The 14,054-nt window shown below is 38.9% G+C and overlaps 1 protein-coding gene across 1 annotated transcript in view; it reads right to left on the bottom strand.

Annotated features, from left to right (window-relative positions):
• The window catches only part of LOC122788719 (serine/threonine-protein phosphatase 2A regulatory subunit B'' subunit gamma-like), a 231,572-nt gene that overhangs the window by 184,858 nt on the left and 32,660 nt on the right, over nucleotides 1-14,054 (bottom strand). The window contains exon 3 of the mRNA XM_044055609.1: nucleotides 8,953-9,129. Coding sequence (XP_043911544.1) covers nucleotides 8,953-9,129 — 177 coding nt within the window. The remainder of the gene's footprint in view (nucleotides 1-8,952; nucleotides 9,130-14,054) is intronic.

The following is a 14,054-nucleotide window of genomic DNA, read 5'->3' as shown; positions in this document are numbered from 1 at the left end:
CATACCAAATGGGGCATTGTATTCTATAATGGGTCTAATGAGGGATGAGTACAGTGGGACAATGACATCCTTTTTTCTGGATGAAAAGCCCTTAGTGATGAGGTGTGCCACATAGAATGATTTCCTGATTGTTGTGGAGATGTGGTTATTGAAGGTGAGACCACTGTCCACCTGTGTCCCTAAGTCTCTTATCACACTTTCGGTGTTTAGTGTACTGCCACCTATGTGGTAATTCATGGGTACATGTTTTTTCCCAAAGGGGATAACTATACATTTCTTGGCATTGAGCTTGAGCCCATGGCTCTGGCACCAAGCATCTCTTTCTGTAAGGCCCTTTTGTAGAGTATCAACATCATTTGGGGATTCAATAATGGCTCCCAGTTTGCAATCATCTGCAAATTTGTTAGCCAGAGTCCCTTAGTGTTGGCCTGTACTTCAGAGAAGTAGATGCCAAACAAGAGCATATAGTTTGAAAACAGCCCAAAGGTACACTTAATCTGCCACTGGCTAGATGCACTTTCTATGACTGTGGGTTTCAGTGCAGTTTCAATTAATGAGAGTTTCAAGACTAGAGAAGTTGACTAGAGAAGTTTACTGTTGCTCATGCTGAGTATGTTTTTATTGTGAGACTGTATTGTTTTATTTAGTAAATGGTTATCGGTGTTTGTGCAATAAAATTTGAAATAAAAGTTTTAAATTAAATCCAAATATCTGTAATCATTATAGAAGTAAAGAAGAAGACGGTATGTTCACTGACAGGTTAGAACAGTGTTTTATGGTAACTAGGGGGAAGAGAGAGAGGCACAAGTAATGGGACACTGGAATGGTTGTTGGGCCCCATTTGACTGTGATCCATCTCTGACACATACATGGCAGATACATATTACATCATGGGCAAAATTTAAAGCCAAATTGAGAAGAAGGGTAAATGATTGCTATACAAAGGAATTTAAAGTGCTGTAACATGAAATAATAAGCATGGTAACAGATATTCAAGAGAAGAGGTTTTGTAGCAGGTGCCATTTTAAGGACATTCATTCATCTAGCTCTTTGGTTTATACCTATTCTTTCCAGTTATGATTAAGGATCCATCTGTCAGGCACATATGTGCCAACACAAAATAAACAATCCCCACTCCATCTTCAGTTAATCAGTAGTAGTGCCTACTCCAGAAAATGGAAAACTGAGTTGGAATTTGAAAGGTAACAAAATGCAATACATTTATGAGATAAAGAAGCACATTATGCAATAAAAGAGGTTGTGAAGATTCATACTGACACAAAAGGAGCAGCACAATGACAGCCCACACTTGGGTACCTCACCATCTAAGGGAGGAGAGGGAGGCACTATGGCTGTGGCACCTACTACAAGGACTCCTGTCTCAAAGGTATACTGTTATCCTGAGAAGCTGATGTAAACATCCATCCATCCATCCACTTGCCCATCCATTTGCTAAACCACTTTTTCTGGTGGAGGTGTAGCTGCAGAAAGCTGAGCAGGTTACAAATGGCTTCCCTATCTTCTAAAACAGTTAAAAGCTTGTTCTGTAAGATCCCTAGATTCTCCCAGGAAAGCTGAGTACTATAATAGTGATCCGAACTCCTGTTTAATCTAATTCTGCAGAGTACGTTTCAACCTTCCTAAACAGTTGTAATGCGCTGTTTTTTCTACTTATATTTATACTGATTAGCTACCGTGGTGTGCACACTTAACGGTGGGTGCCATACCCTAATTTTTTCCTCCCTCCATCTTAAATTGACCGTAGCGCTAGTGTAAAATAAAAATACCCCTATGTTAATAATCCACCATTGAGCCATACTACAGATGATACATAATCTTTTGTCTATGCTAGCTACCTTCTTTATCTACCATAGACAAGACATAGCTTTAGGTTTTCTCAGTTATTTTAGCCTCTTTCCGTTGGGCTACTTAAAGGTGAAGGTTCCGTACTTTGTTTTACGGAGCCACAAGCTCTCTCACACCTAGTGCATTCAATTATCCTATAGACTGTTTGTGTAGGAAAGCAGATACTGTTCTGATTTAATCTTAGACTAACTAGCTCAAATAAGAATGAGGAATTCGAGTGATAAAATAAAACATATCCTCGTAACGATAGTTTTTTGAGGGTTTCTGGCACTGCGCTGCCACGAGGACCTGACGCAATCTGCTTCATTTGCCCTCACTACACTCGGGCTCACTCAGCTCCCCTACCCTACCCCATTCCCACCCACATCAATTACATTTATAGCTAACTAAACCACACCCTGTCCCACCCAGCCTATCCACTCTGATCTTGCCACCACTCCCACATCTACTTAACCCCACCCTCTCCAACTCCTATCCATCACCACCTGCTAACTATTCTATTACATATCTACCTACTCTCCACCATGTACACATTCCATACTGTACCCAATATATCCCTGGTCCTTCTTCTGTACCTCACCTACAGTCTCACCTCTCCCAGCTCATACCACATCAATCAACTCTAGTCACCCACTTTCCCTTTTGCTACCACTCCCCTAACACTCACTCTTTCAACAACATTAGTCCACAACACTATAACTTCAATACCACACTACTTCAACCTTCCAAACACATACGCACCCAAAAGACACATTCCTCGATGTGTAACTACCACAAACTAAGTATCAAACTCAAACTTTTACTAGTAAATTCTCTAACACAACTTAAACTCCATGACGACATCCACCCTAACCCTGGCCCCAAAAACAACCACTCACCCAATAAAGTATCTCCTCCATCCATCACCACAACAATACCCACTAATGCTCCATCCCATAGCCATCCCTACCTCCCACTACCCAACAAATCTAATTCAGACCTATTCTTCACTAACCTTCAACCTATGCAGCATAATCAACAAGGCTGCTGACTTCAGCATAGTCCTAGCCACATTCTCCCCAGACATAGCAGCCATCACGGTTAAAACCTCACATAAAAACACAGAAGTCACCACAACAGGCTATAACATCATTAGACAAGACAGATTAAATAGGAAGGGGGGTGGTGTAGCCATAATATTTAAGGACACCCTCAAGCTTGTTCAGATAAACTGTACTCCCCCAGTCCAGCCCAACTCAGAAATCCTAACTGCCCGCATAGACATTAACCCAAACAAGTCGATAATTATCATAGCCACCTATCTTCCCCCTGGGAACAACCAACACACAATTGAAAGCCTATTTGCATGGACTTCAACTAACTTCAGTCAGGAAACTATCATCCTAGGAGATTTCAACCTTGACTGGCACTCCTGTGCATCCAACCCCATTAAATTTCTAAATCTATTCAACTTCACCCAAACAGTAACCTGTCCCACCCACATCGACAAGCATTCCACAAAACAGTCTACACTAGACTGGATCTTAACAAATAAACCCAACCTTGGTTACTTATCAGGGTGTCTCCCTGATTCACTCAGTGACCACACTCATAGGTTAGTTTGACTCCGTTTGTCTCTTTTCATAGGTTCATAGGTTAGTACTAAGCTAACTGCCCTTGCGAGCCATTTTAAGCCTAGCCATTTATCCCTTGTGAGACTCAAACCCTGCACCTTGTGTTTGTAAGGCAAACATATTAACCATTAGGCCACCCACTCCTACCTTCTTCCTCAGAAAACGTGTCTATTCGCTACACAACATAACTTATAAATACGCACACAGTACAAAAAACTTCTCCCCCTCTCTATTCATCCAGCTGCTTCAACAGCACAACTGGGCACCCCTCAAAGCCTTCCCACTTGATCTAGCAGTTGATTACTTTAACAGTACCTTCATTATTATACTAAACAAGCTAGTGCCCATCAGAAAAATTCGCATAAGACCCTTACCCTGGTTAACATCACAAACAAAACTGTTGCTAAACCACAGAGACAAGGCTTGGGCCACCTACCACCCCACCAGAGATAAGCCTAGCCTCTCTATCGACAGCTTAGAAATCTAGCTAAAAAACAAATCAAAAAAGACAAACAAAACTACTTCTTAACATGTCAACAAAAAAAAACCAAACAACCCCCAAAAATTTTGGCAAAGCATCAGCTATCTCCTCAAACCTGGTCACTCCTCTACCCCTGCCCCAACTGCCACAAACAACATTGATCGAATAGCTAATCAATTCAACTCCCACTTTATAAATACTGTTACCTCTCTGCTAGGTGACCAACCTGACAAAGAACTCAATCTCCCCCTATCATCTCTAGATCATCCCACCCATTTCTCCTTCCCACCCATCCAAACTACTTACATAAAAACACTCCTAGCCAAACTTAAACCCTGCTGTGTTGCAGCTGATAAACTCCCAAATGAATTCCTAAAATTAGCTGCCCCCACTATTGCCTACCCCATATCCATCCTCATTAACTGATCCCTTTCAGAACACTACGTCCCATTGATATGGAAGATATCCCATACCATTCCCCTTCACAAAGGTGGACCTTCCAAAGAATTTACAAACTACCGTCCCATAGCCATCCTGTCTCCCCTCTGTAAAATTCCTGAAAAGTGCATCCACAACCAACTCCACAATCACCTACTCACTAGCAATCTAGTATCCAGTTCCCAACACGGATTTAGACCCAAGCACAGTACATGCACTGTGCTGCTATCATTCACCAATACTATTCAGCTACTGTTAAATGAAGTCCAACTTGTCTCCTCCAACTTTCTTGATATAGCCAAAGCTTTTGACACTGTCTCCCATCAGTTACTACTAAACAAACTCTCATCCTATGGTCTAGACTCTACTACCCTGTCCTGGTTCAAGAGCTATCTCTCCAAACAACAGCAAGCTACTAAATGGGAAAATGACCTCTCCCATCTTCTCCCCATCTCGGTAGGAGTACCCCAAGGCTCTATACTTGGCTTTTCAGCATATTTACAAATGATCTCTCCTCGGATACTAAACATGCCTCCATTCTGCAATATGCTGACGACTCTACATTTATTTGCTCAGTCCCATCCCCCAAGGACCTTCAATCAAATATGCAAACTTCCTTCCTAAACATAGAAAAATACCTTGCAGAACATCAACTTACCCTAAACTCAAACAAAACTAAGATAATAATCTTCAGTAATAAGAAATCCAACCCCAGCCAGTCTCTACTCTCAATCCACTCATCCAACGGCACCATGCTAGTCCCCACTACCCATACTAAACTCCTAGGGGTAACAATTGATGAACAACAAATTTGACAAACATATTTCCTTAACTATCAAAAAAGTGCATACCAAACTAGGCGCCCTTTACAAAGCAAAGCCTTTCCTAACCCACAGTGCTAGACTAGCCACTACCCAGTCTTACCTGCTGTCAACACTACTCTATGGCTCTCACATGTTTACCAACTTTCGTAAGACTGACTTCAATAATCTAGAAGCTTTCTACAATAGACTAGCCAAATTTGCGACCAGTCAGCAAAACCAAACTCACTGCCGCTCATCTCTCTCTCAACTAAACTGGCTTGAACTACCTAACCTGCTATCCTTCAATCAACTCACCATAGTCCATAAAGGCGTCCACCAACCAGACAATCTCCCTGCTCTAACAACCCTAGTGCTGCCCAGCTGCAATGCCAGCCCCCTCAGATCATCAGGTAAACTCCTGCTACAAGTTAACCGTTCCCACAACCGTCATGGGGAATCCCTATACTCACACAAAATGGCCAAGCTATGGAACACACTTCCTCAACCCATCTCAAAAAACCCAAACTGCCATGAGTTCAAAAAACTCCTAAAAGAATTCTTAGCAAATCATTGGATCTGCTCCTGCCTCAATCCAGGCTAATTGTCAGCCTTTACTTCTCCTACCTCCTGCAATTCACTCAATCTTAAATGCCCGATACCCACCATCTCTCCTACTCAGTCATCTGTCTGCCTCTTCATACCTCTCCTCTCAACTAGGCAACCAAAAATAAAATCTATACTAAGCATCTACCAGTCTGTTAACATATCTTCTCCCTTGTAAATAAGAAACTCTCTACTAGAAACACTGTCTGTTGTCACTTTTCTGGCTCCTCAAGCCAGCAGCTGTCTTTCTGTTAAATAAACTTCCTAGCTATGCCTGTATTTACCTGTAATAAGTTGCATTACTGAATTGTTTAGTGTTTTAAATAATGGAGCTTTTCTCCCTGGGTCTCCGCTGAAAACGGGCTCCTGGCCCAGTCGGACACTACCTGGTTAACAAATGTAATAAATAAATAAATAAATAAACATGCCCTGGGCTTGCCAGGAACTTCTTCCCATGGGGCTTTACCTGATACACTGCCCATCTGATGTATCCAGTGGTCATCTTCACAATATGATCACCAACCTCAACTATCTTCTGTCAGCACAAAGGAGAAGTGGCATACTCTGGGATCCTCATAGATTACCAAACTCCTCCTTTTATCATGAAAAATGAAACCAGCTATTTTGCAAAGGAACTTCAATTCTGCAGCTTGTTTCCATGATCTTGTCCTCTTTGTCACTATCTATTTCAGAGTTCTTTCTTTACTTTCTTTAAAGCACATACGTCCAGGATTGCTAAACAATAAAATGTGGTAAATCATCTCTCAAAGGCCTGCTTCAAAATGTGTAAATATTACTCTTGTGAGGAAGACTTTCTCCATATTTAAATGATACCGTTGGCAATAGTAATTGTATTAAATTCATTTCTAAAGCTGTGCTGTTTATGTGTCAATGGGATAACCTTGTTAAAGTGATCCATCATTTGAATTTAGATTAATGTCTGTAAGATTTTAATAGGGTCATAAAGTGACATTATGGTGGCAGTCCTGAGGTAAGATGGGTACTGGGGTTTTAGAAGGGGGAAGGATTAAGTCCACCTCCATACAGGATGGTGGGGATACACACATACAGACCTCTTAACTACTCCTGTTTTGGAGGAACATTCATATTTTCAGCCCTGATTTGCCTCTATACATGATATATTTATTTTTGAAGGTATGCCCCTATTTTCAGGAGTTCATAGGTTCATAGGTTCATACTAGGCTACCTGCCCTAGGGCATTTATAAGCCTAGCCAGAATGTGTTTGGCTTTCGCCACCCATTTTAAATTTATTTTGCTATTGATTTACCCCTTCACACAATGTTCTGAATCCTCCTCATCACACATGATTTTTGAATCAATCTAGTACACAGAAAACCAAACTACATGACCAGCATACTAGTGGCACCAGTAATTTAAAGAAAGAGGGTAGACATGTTACGTCTTCATTCTTCAGGAGCAAAAACAAATGGCAGTGTGTGTGTGTGTGTGTGTGTGTGTGTGTGTGTGGTAGAACTTTGCAGTACAGTTCATTAAGTCTACAGATATACACTATCTCTTTGATAAAGCGTTTATATTTTTTCATTATTGTTGTTGCTCTATGTTTTTTAAACATGTGTTTCTGACTATTATCCCACACTTCTACTGGAAGTGAAAAGAGTTATGTGCGATTTGGTATTCAATTTTATGCTAATTAGATGTCCACATTTTTGGCTAGATGTGCTTACTTTTCAAGGGCCTTTGCACCTATTTTCAATGTTTGCAGGTTGAGAGGTATCTGCTCATGCATCATGAGGGGCTGTAAATGTACGAGTGCCTAGCTACTCATCCTAAAGGCACTTAACAGAAAAGTGGAATGTAGTGTGAAAGACTTGTGACATTTATTAATGTGATGATTTTCATGGAATGATTAAACCATTTAAAAAGATACCTCCACAAAAATGGAAGTGTATGTGTTATTTATTACAGAAGGATTCTAGATAGGGAGTTTGGTTAACAGAAGGCCAGCCAAGTTAGAGGGCATTACTGTAGAAGTGATGTATTCATTCAGAGAGGAAATAAATGTGGGTGTTACATGGGTTGTGTAATGAGAAGTTGCGTTGACATTTCTCATTAAGTCTTTAACAGATATCTTGAATACCTTAAAGCAGCCAACAGGTACTGTCAATACTTCTTCCGATGTAAGTGGACATCACACTGTTTTAGTAACTTTAGATAGTCTTTTACTATGAGAATAACATTGATATCACTTTTCGGTCTTTTAACATAAGAGTTTGCTTTCTGCAACTTATTTATTTATTTATTTATTTATTTACATTTGTTCACCAGGTAGTGTCCGACTGGACCAGTAGCCCATTTTCAGTGGATACCTGGGGAGAAAAGCTCCAACAAAAAGCAAGACATACAATAATAAAGACAGACAAAGCATAAAGGATTTACAATAGTTCTGACAATATACAATACATGAGTATTTGATGAGGTCAAAGACAGCTGAGTTCATTTAATCACAGGAGCAAATTAGAATGAGAGATACAAATTCTTGATAACATAGCAATCTATGAGCGGTCAGCTGGCATGCCACATGATAAAATAATTACATACACAGTGAAATAGTGTGTGAACAGAGAATAATTGAAATATTAAAGAGAATTAAAATTTATAAGGAAGAGACAAATAATTTTTAAAAGGATCAAAGTAACTGCAGCTATAAGAGGAGGAAGAGCATTGGTGGGAAGAAACTTATATGTTCCTTTCTTTTAGCTGAGGTTCATTGATGTAGTAACCCAGGGGCATGTATCCTATTGTAGGACAGTGCTGTTTAATCATGAATAGCCTGTGCTGAATGGGAGTCAAGGTTTTGAGGAGCAGTCACAGAGTACAGTGGGTAGATAGGTGCCATTGTACTTTGGGCTCTAGACAGAGGTACCTAGTTCTACAAACAGAGCTGTTTACTTAGTTTCAGAAAATGAACTGCTAGAAACTTTTACTTTAAAGGCCAATGCATTGTGAACAATAGTGCGGTTTTAATGAGCATTTGATGGAAGTCATTCCCTAACACAGTACAGAGAACTCTGAAAAACGTAAGCCTGGACAGATGCACAAGAGTAGACGGTAGGAATAACTATAACATAATAAAAATAATATACAATAAAAAGTGACTACACATACCATCCCACTGTCACTTGTCCTGCTGCAGCACCTAAAGGTAACAGGGCAGCATGGTTCATTTTCCTTCCTATCTGCATCGCACTGGATACAGGGGAACACTTTCATGAGTAATGTTGCATCTTTGTTCGTCTTCTCTTTTGTTCCATTTCCTTGCAATTCATCATCACAATGTGTTCTCTAAAGAAAAGAGGTTTTAAAAACATTCTTTAGTCAGTTATGTTATTTTTTTTAAGACACAAAACTTGAAGTTGCTTTATGTAAATGCCATCATACAAAAGTGACAGCACATCATGGGACTCAATTACTATAAGTTAACTATGCACAATATTCTCAAAGTTAAAACGCTAGCATTAAATCAGTTATATAAACAGTGGAGAAACTACCTCCAGACATCTAAATGTTATCCTTCTTATCCTGTCCCATGCGTTCAAAGTTTTTGCTCTGTAATTTACATAACATTCCGTAAAGTGTAATGTCTCTCAGTCTGTATCTGCATGTCTATTTCTCTTTCTCTCTATCTCTGTAGCCCTATATATCTATCTCTAGAATTCTATTTATTCACACACACACACACACACACACACACACACACACACACACACCCGCAATTATATCAAAAACAGTAAATATACAAAAGAGTGACCCTCAAAAAATTGAACACAGAAGAAAATACACATAACACTGACAAGTGCTAACAGCAAATGAAAAAACACTGACTACTGCAACATACCTCAGCCTTTTATATTATCTGCAGGAATTTATGTATGTTCTTTATGTTCTTTAAATGAAAGAACTATGTTGAAAGTATTTGTAAGTATGGACTTTTTGTAAAAAATTAACAACTAGATCAATAATTTTAAGATAATCAGGAGATTTAACATTTTTATGAGTTTGAACAAGCATGGAAATAGCATTCTTAGTGTGTAGTGAAATGTATCTTCATCACCTTTGTTGTTTCTTGAACTTTTTTTTTTGCATTTGGGTGAATTATTAATGGTTATACAGCAGTGTTAACTTTAATTAGCCTATTTGCTCTTGTGGCCTGCTTTAAATATGTTTTTCCTGGATACTGCCAGTGTATTTTGCTGACCTGAAAGATGACTAATCTACCTTGAACTCTGCTACCAGAACTGACTTGAGCAACAGTTGTGCAATATCTTGGAAGCTACAGTTGTATTTATTTTATACATTACACTGTGCTAGCTCTGATTTAAAAGTCCTGTTTTGTGTTGTGGTCATTCTGAATTTGAAACTATGTAGCTCCACCCTGGAGACAGGAGATACTGCTGTTGTTCTCAGATGAATTCATATTTTTTTTAACTTTGAAGTGCTAACTTTAATTGGAATGTATGCTGTTGTGAAATGTCACATACTTGTTGCATTTATAGTCACTGGGACTCTCTTATTCTGGCCTGTGAGGAAATCAACCTGCCGTGAACTCTGCTGCTGGCTCTGATTTGAAAAATGGTGCAGACTCAGTGTGGTGCACTTCTTTGAGAAGGTCACCAAAGTAATGGAGGAGGGCAAAATGGTTCACATTGCCTACCTTCACCTGGCCAAGACATTTGACACAGTCCCCCACTCAGGCACTCTTGAGAAATTCAAGAGGTTAGGTATAAACCCTTATCTCACATATTACAGATTCATAGATGATTTGATTTTTTATGTAGGGATTATTTGGATAGGTTACCCTTTTTTATTCAAGATCTGGACCATAATAGGTTCCAAATCAAATTTGATGGCCTACAATCAGGAAATTCTATTATATTCTTAGATGTAGGCTTGACAGGAGTGGTTGGTGAGAAAGTAAAAACAGGAATCTATCAGAAATTTGAAAACAGCAACCATTTCCTGCATAGAACTAGCTAGCACCCACCTCATTTAATTAATTCTCTCCCTTACGGGGGACTCTTAAGAGTGTATAGATTATGGAACAATAGTGACGAGTTATATATGGAAATGTGTGTTATAGCAAATATGGTTTTGAGGAGGGGCTATCACCTTGTGGATATTAAAAAAAGTACTTATTAAACTGAAAAATACTGCGTTAAGTAGGGATTATAACCACCATGATAACTATAATTATTGGGAGAATAATATTAGAATTTTAGATGGTGAGATAAAACATGAACGAAGAAAAATGGTTACATCATATAATGCCTTTTTTGATCAGCAAGTTAGAATCATTAAACAATTTTGTTCTTTTTTGCTTAGATTTAAGGAATTTACCAGCTCTTTGTGTACCTCTCCTATGTTTTCTTTTACCAGAGGCAGAAATATACAGGATATAATAGTCTATAATAAATTTATTAAACTGGTGGAAAGCTTATATAAAGAAATTACTTTTTTGGGAACAAGTGTCTGTACTAAATGTTCAATATGTAATTATGTAGTAGACTTTTTTACTTATATTAATGGGATTAGTTTTAATACTAAAGGTAGTTATAATTGTTGTACACCAAATGAGATTTATGTATTAAAATGCCCCTGTAGTATATTTTATACTGGAGAAACTAAAAGACTTTTTAAGATTAGACTGCAGGAGCACATTAGGGACATTAGGTTAGAAAAAATAACTAGCCCTATTGCTGTGGACTTTAAAATTGTTCACAATACTAATCCAGAGTTACTACAGGCTTGTCTTTTGGAACAAGTTTTTTTTAAATGTTGGTGATTTAAATGTTAAAAATAAGTTGTTATATAAAGAAAGTATTTATATTTTAAAATATGGCACTTTAAGCCCTTTGGAGCTAAATTCAGAATGCACATGGAAATTTTTGATTTAATTGATGATAGTTGTTTTTATTTAATTTGAAATTAATGTTTTATTGAATGATTGTATAATTGGTTATTTTTTATTGAGTTTATATTAAGTGTATATATACCCAATTCTAGTTTCTGAATTTTATACTCCTGGAAGGTATTACTGCCGAAGTGCTAGAGAGAAGTAAAGTGTTCATTAAATTGTGTGTTTTTCTGCACTGGATTGAGTTCACTTGTTTTTTTATTGTTTTATAAACCCTTATCTCACCTGGTAGATAGTCAGATGTCTCACAGACAGGGCCCATGAAGTTATAATTGGGAAGTCCACCTCTATAATGAGGCCATTCACCAATGGAGTCCCTCAACAATTGGTCCTGGGACTACTACTTTTTGGCATCTACTTCTCTGAAGTCAATTCCAGTGTCAAGTGCCTCTGTCTGATCAAATTTGTAGACAATTGCAAATAAGGAGCCATCATAGAATCCATCCACCAACACTGATTTAGAAGGACTGACTTGAACAAATAATTGGTGTCAGAATCATGGACTAAAACTAAATACCAGGAAATGCAAAATAGTATCCTTTGAGAATCAACCATCACTGGTAACTACCATACTGATAACTTGGGGGATACATGTAGTAATCTAGCCTTCAACCATCACATGTCTGTGGTAGTAAGGATATCATTCTATGTTGCTTAACTTATAAACAAAAGTATAGCATCTATGTCCAAAGAAGTCATGTTCCACTGTATTCTGTTCTCCTCAGAGGTATCACTGAGTACAACACACCCTTTGGTATGTACCTAACCAGGCACATCAAACAACTAGAATGTCCATAGAGGTTCCTCACTAAAAGAACACAAGGGATAAATAACATATCCTATGCAGACTGCCTCTAAGTCCTTCTATAGGCTGTAGAGTGTAGATCTATGCCTGGCAAAGAAGGCATCTTTGGACCCCACTCTGACAGATCTCCTTTCTACAAAACAAACTGCCCCAGAATTTTCCATTTTAAAGACTTAAACCTTGCCTATGGTATAAATAGGAACTACTGGAAAGACAGGTGTGTATCCTACAGACTACCCCGTCTCTGGTACAATGTAAATCAGAGTTCATCCCTAACACAATGTAAGCATAACTTGGGCAACTTGATGGAAACAAGAAGTTCACTCCTGGTTTCACACCTATTTTTTTAATATTCACGGGCAGATTGTAAATAGTTCATCTCTCAGGCCGCTAATTGTAACTGTTTCATCTCCCAAGGCTCTGCTTACACTTATCAAGAGCACCAGAACCTGTCAAAGATTTGGGATGCACAGCTAGGCTTAAAAAGACCCCAGTGGTTGTTAGCCTAGAACACATATATGAACAATATCAGAGCAAAAATGCACTTAGTGAAGCAGGTGTGCAGAATATATAGCATAGTATGAAAGTGCATATTGCAGCAGCAAGCACTCATGTTGGTAACGGTTCTAACCTTTCCAACCACATTCCCTGCATTAGCAAACCCTAGTGTTTGCCTTGTCTGGCTGTGTAATGAGGTGTGGCACTGGCATTTCTTATTAGGTCTTTAACAGTTTTCTTGAATAGTTTAAGGCAATCAGCAAGTACTGTCAGTTTTCTTGAAATGTCAAATCATATTGCAATGTTTACATCTATGTGACAGTCTTTTACTGAGAGTTTAATAGTGATTTTGTTTTCTTTGTTTTAACATACAAGTTTGTGTTCTTTTCTCTTAGCTGCAATTCATGGATTTAGTGAACCTGGGCAGTTTGCCCTATTTTAGGACAGTACCGTCTAAACAGGAATATCCTGAACTAAAGTACAGTCAGGATTTTGTGGGTAAGTGCCATTGCATAGGTTCATAGGTTCATAGGTTGGTACTAGGCTATCGGCCTTAGGGTCTATACAAGCCTAGCCATAACAATTCCCTGGCTATTTCTTCCCACACTATTTACTTCCCTGGACCCCTATCTAGCAGGGTGACTGACGTGATCCCTGGGGTGAATTTCCATTCTCCCGTCCAATCATCAAGGTTCCTTTTGAAGAGGGCCAAAGAGGCACTCTGCATGACATGTATGGGCAGTCTATTCCAGAGTCTGGGGAGTCTCTGGGTCAGGAACCTATCCCTCCAGCATGTTTTGTTTATTGTGATGACAAGATTTAGATCCCTGGAGTGTGTGGCTCTGAGGGATTTGGATATCTTTAAGTGTAGCATGTCCAACAGCTCTGGGTTTGACATGGCCTTGTATGTTAAGCAGAGATCGCCTCAGAGTAGACTATATGTGAGAGAGTATAGCTGGAGTTTTTTAAGGCGGTCAGCATAGGGCATCTGCT

Source organism: Protopterus annectens, chromosome 14.part0 (genome assembly GCF_019279795.1).
Source record: "Protopterus annectens isolate FY-2018-M chromosome 14.part0, PAN1.0, whole genome shotgun sequence".
Taxonomy (NCBI): Eukaryota; Metazoa; Chordata; order Ceratodontiformes; family Protopteridae; genus Protopterus; species Protopterus annectens.
This window is presented reverse-complemented; position numbering and strand designations above follow the sequence as displayed.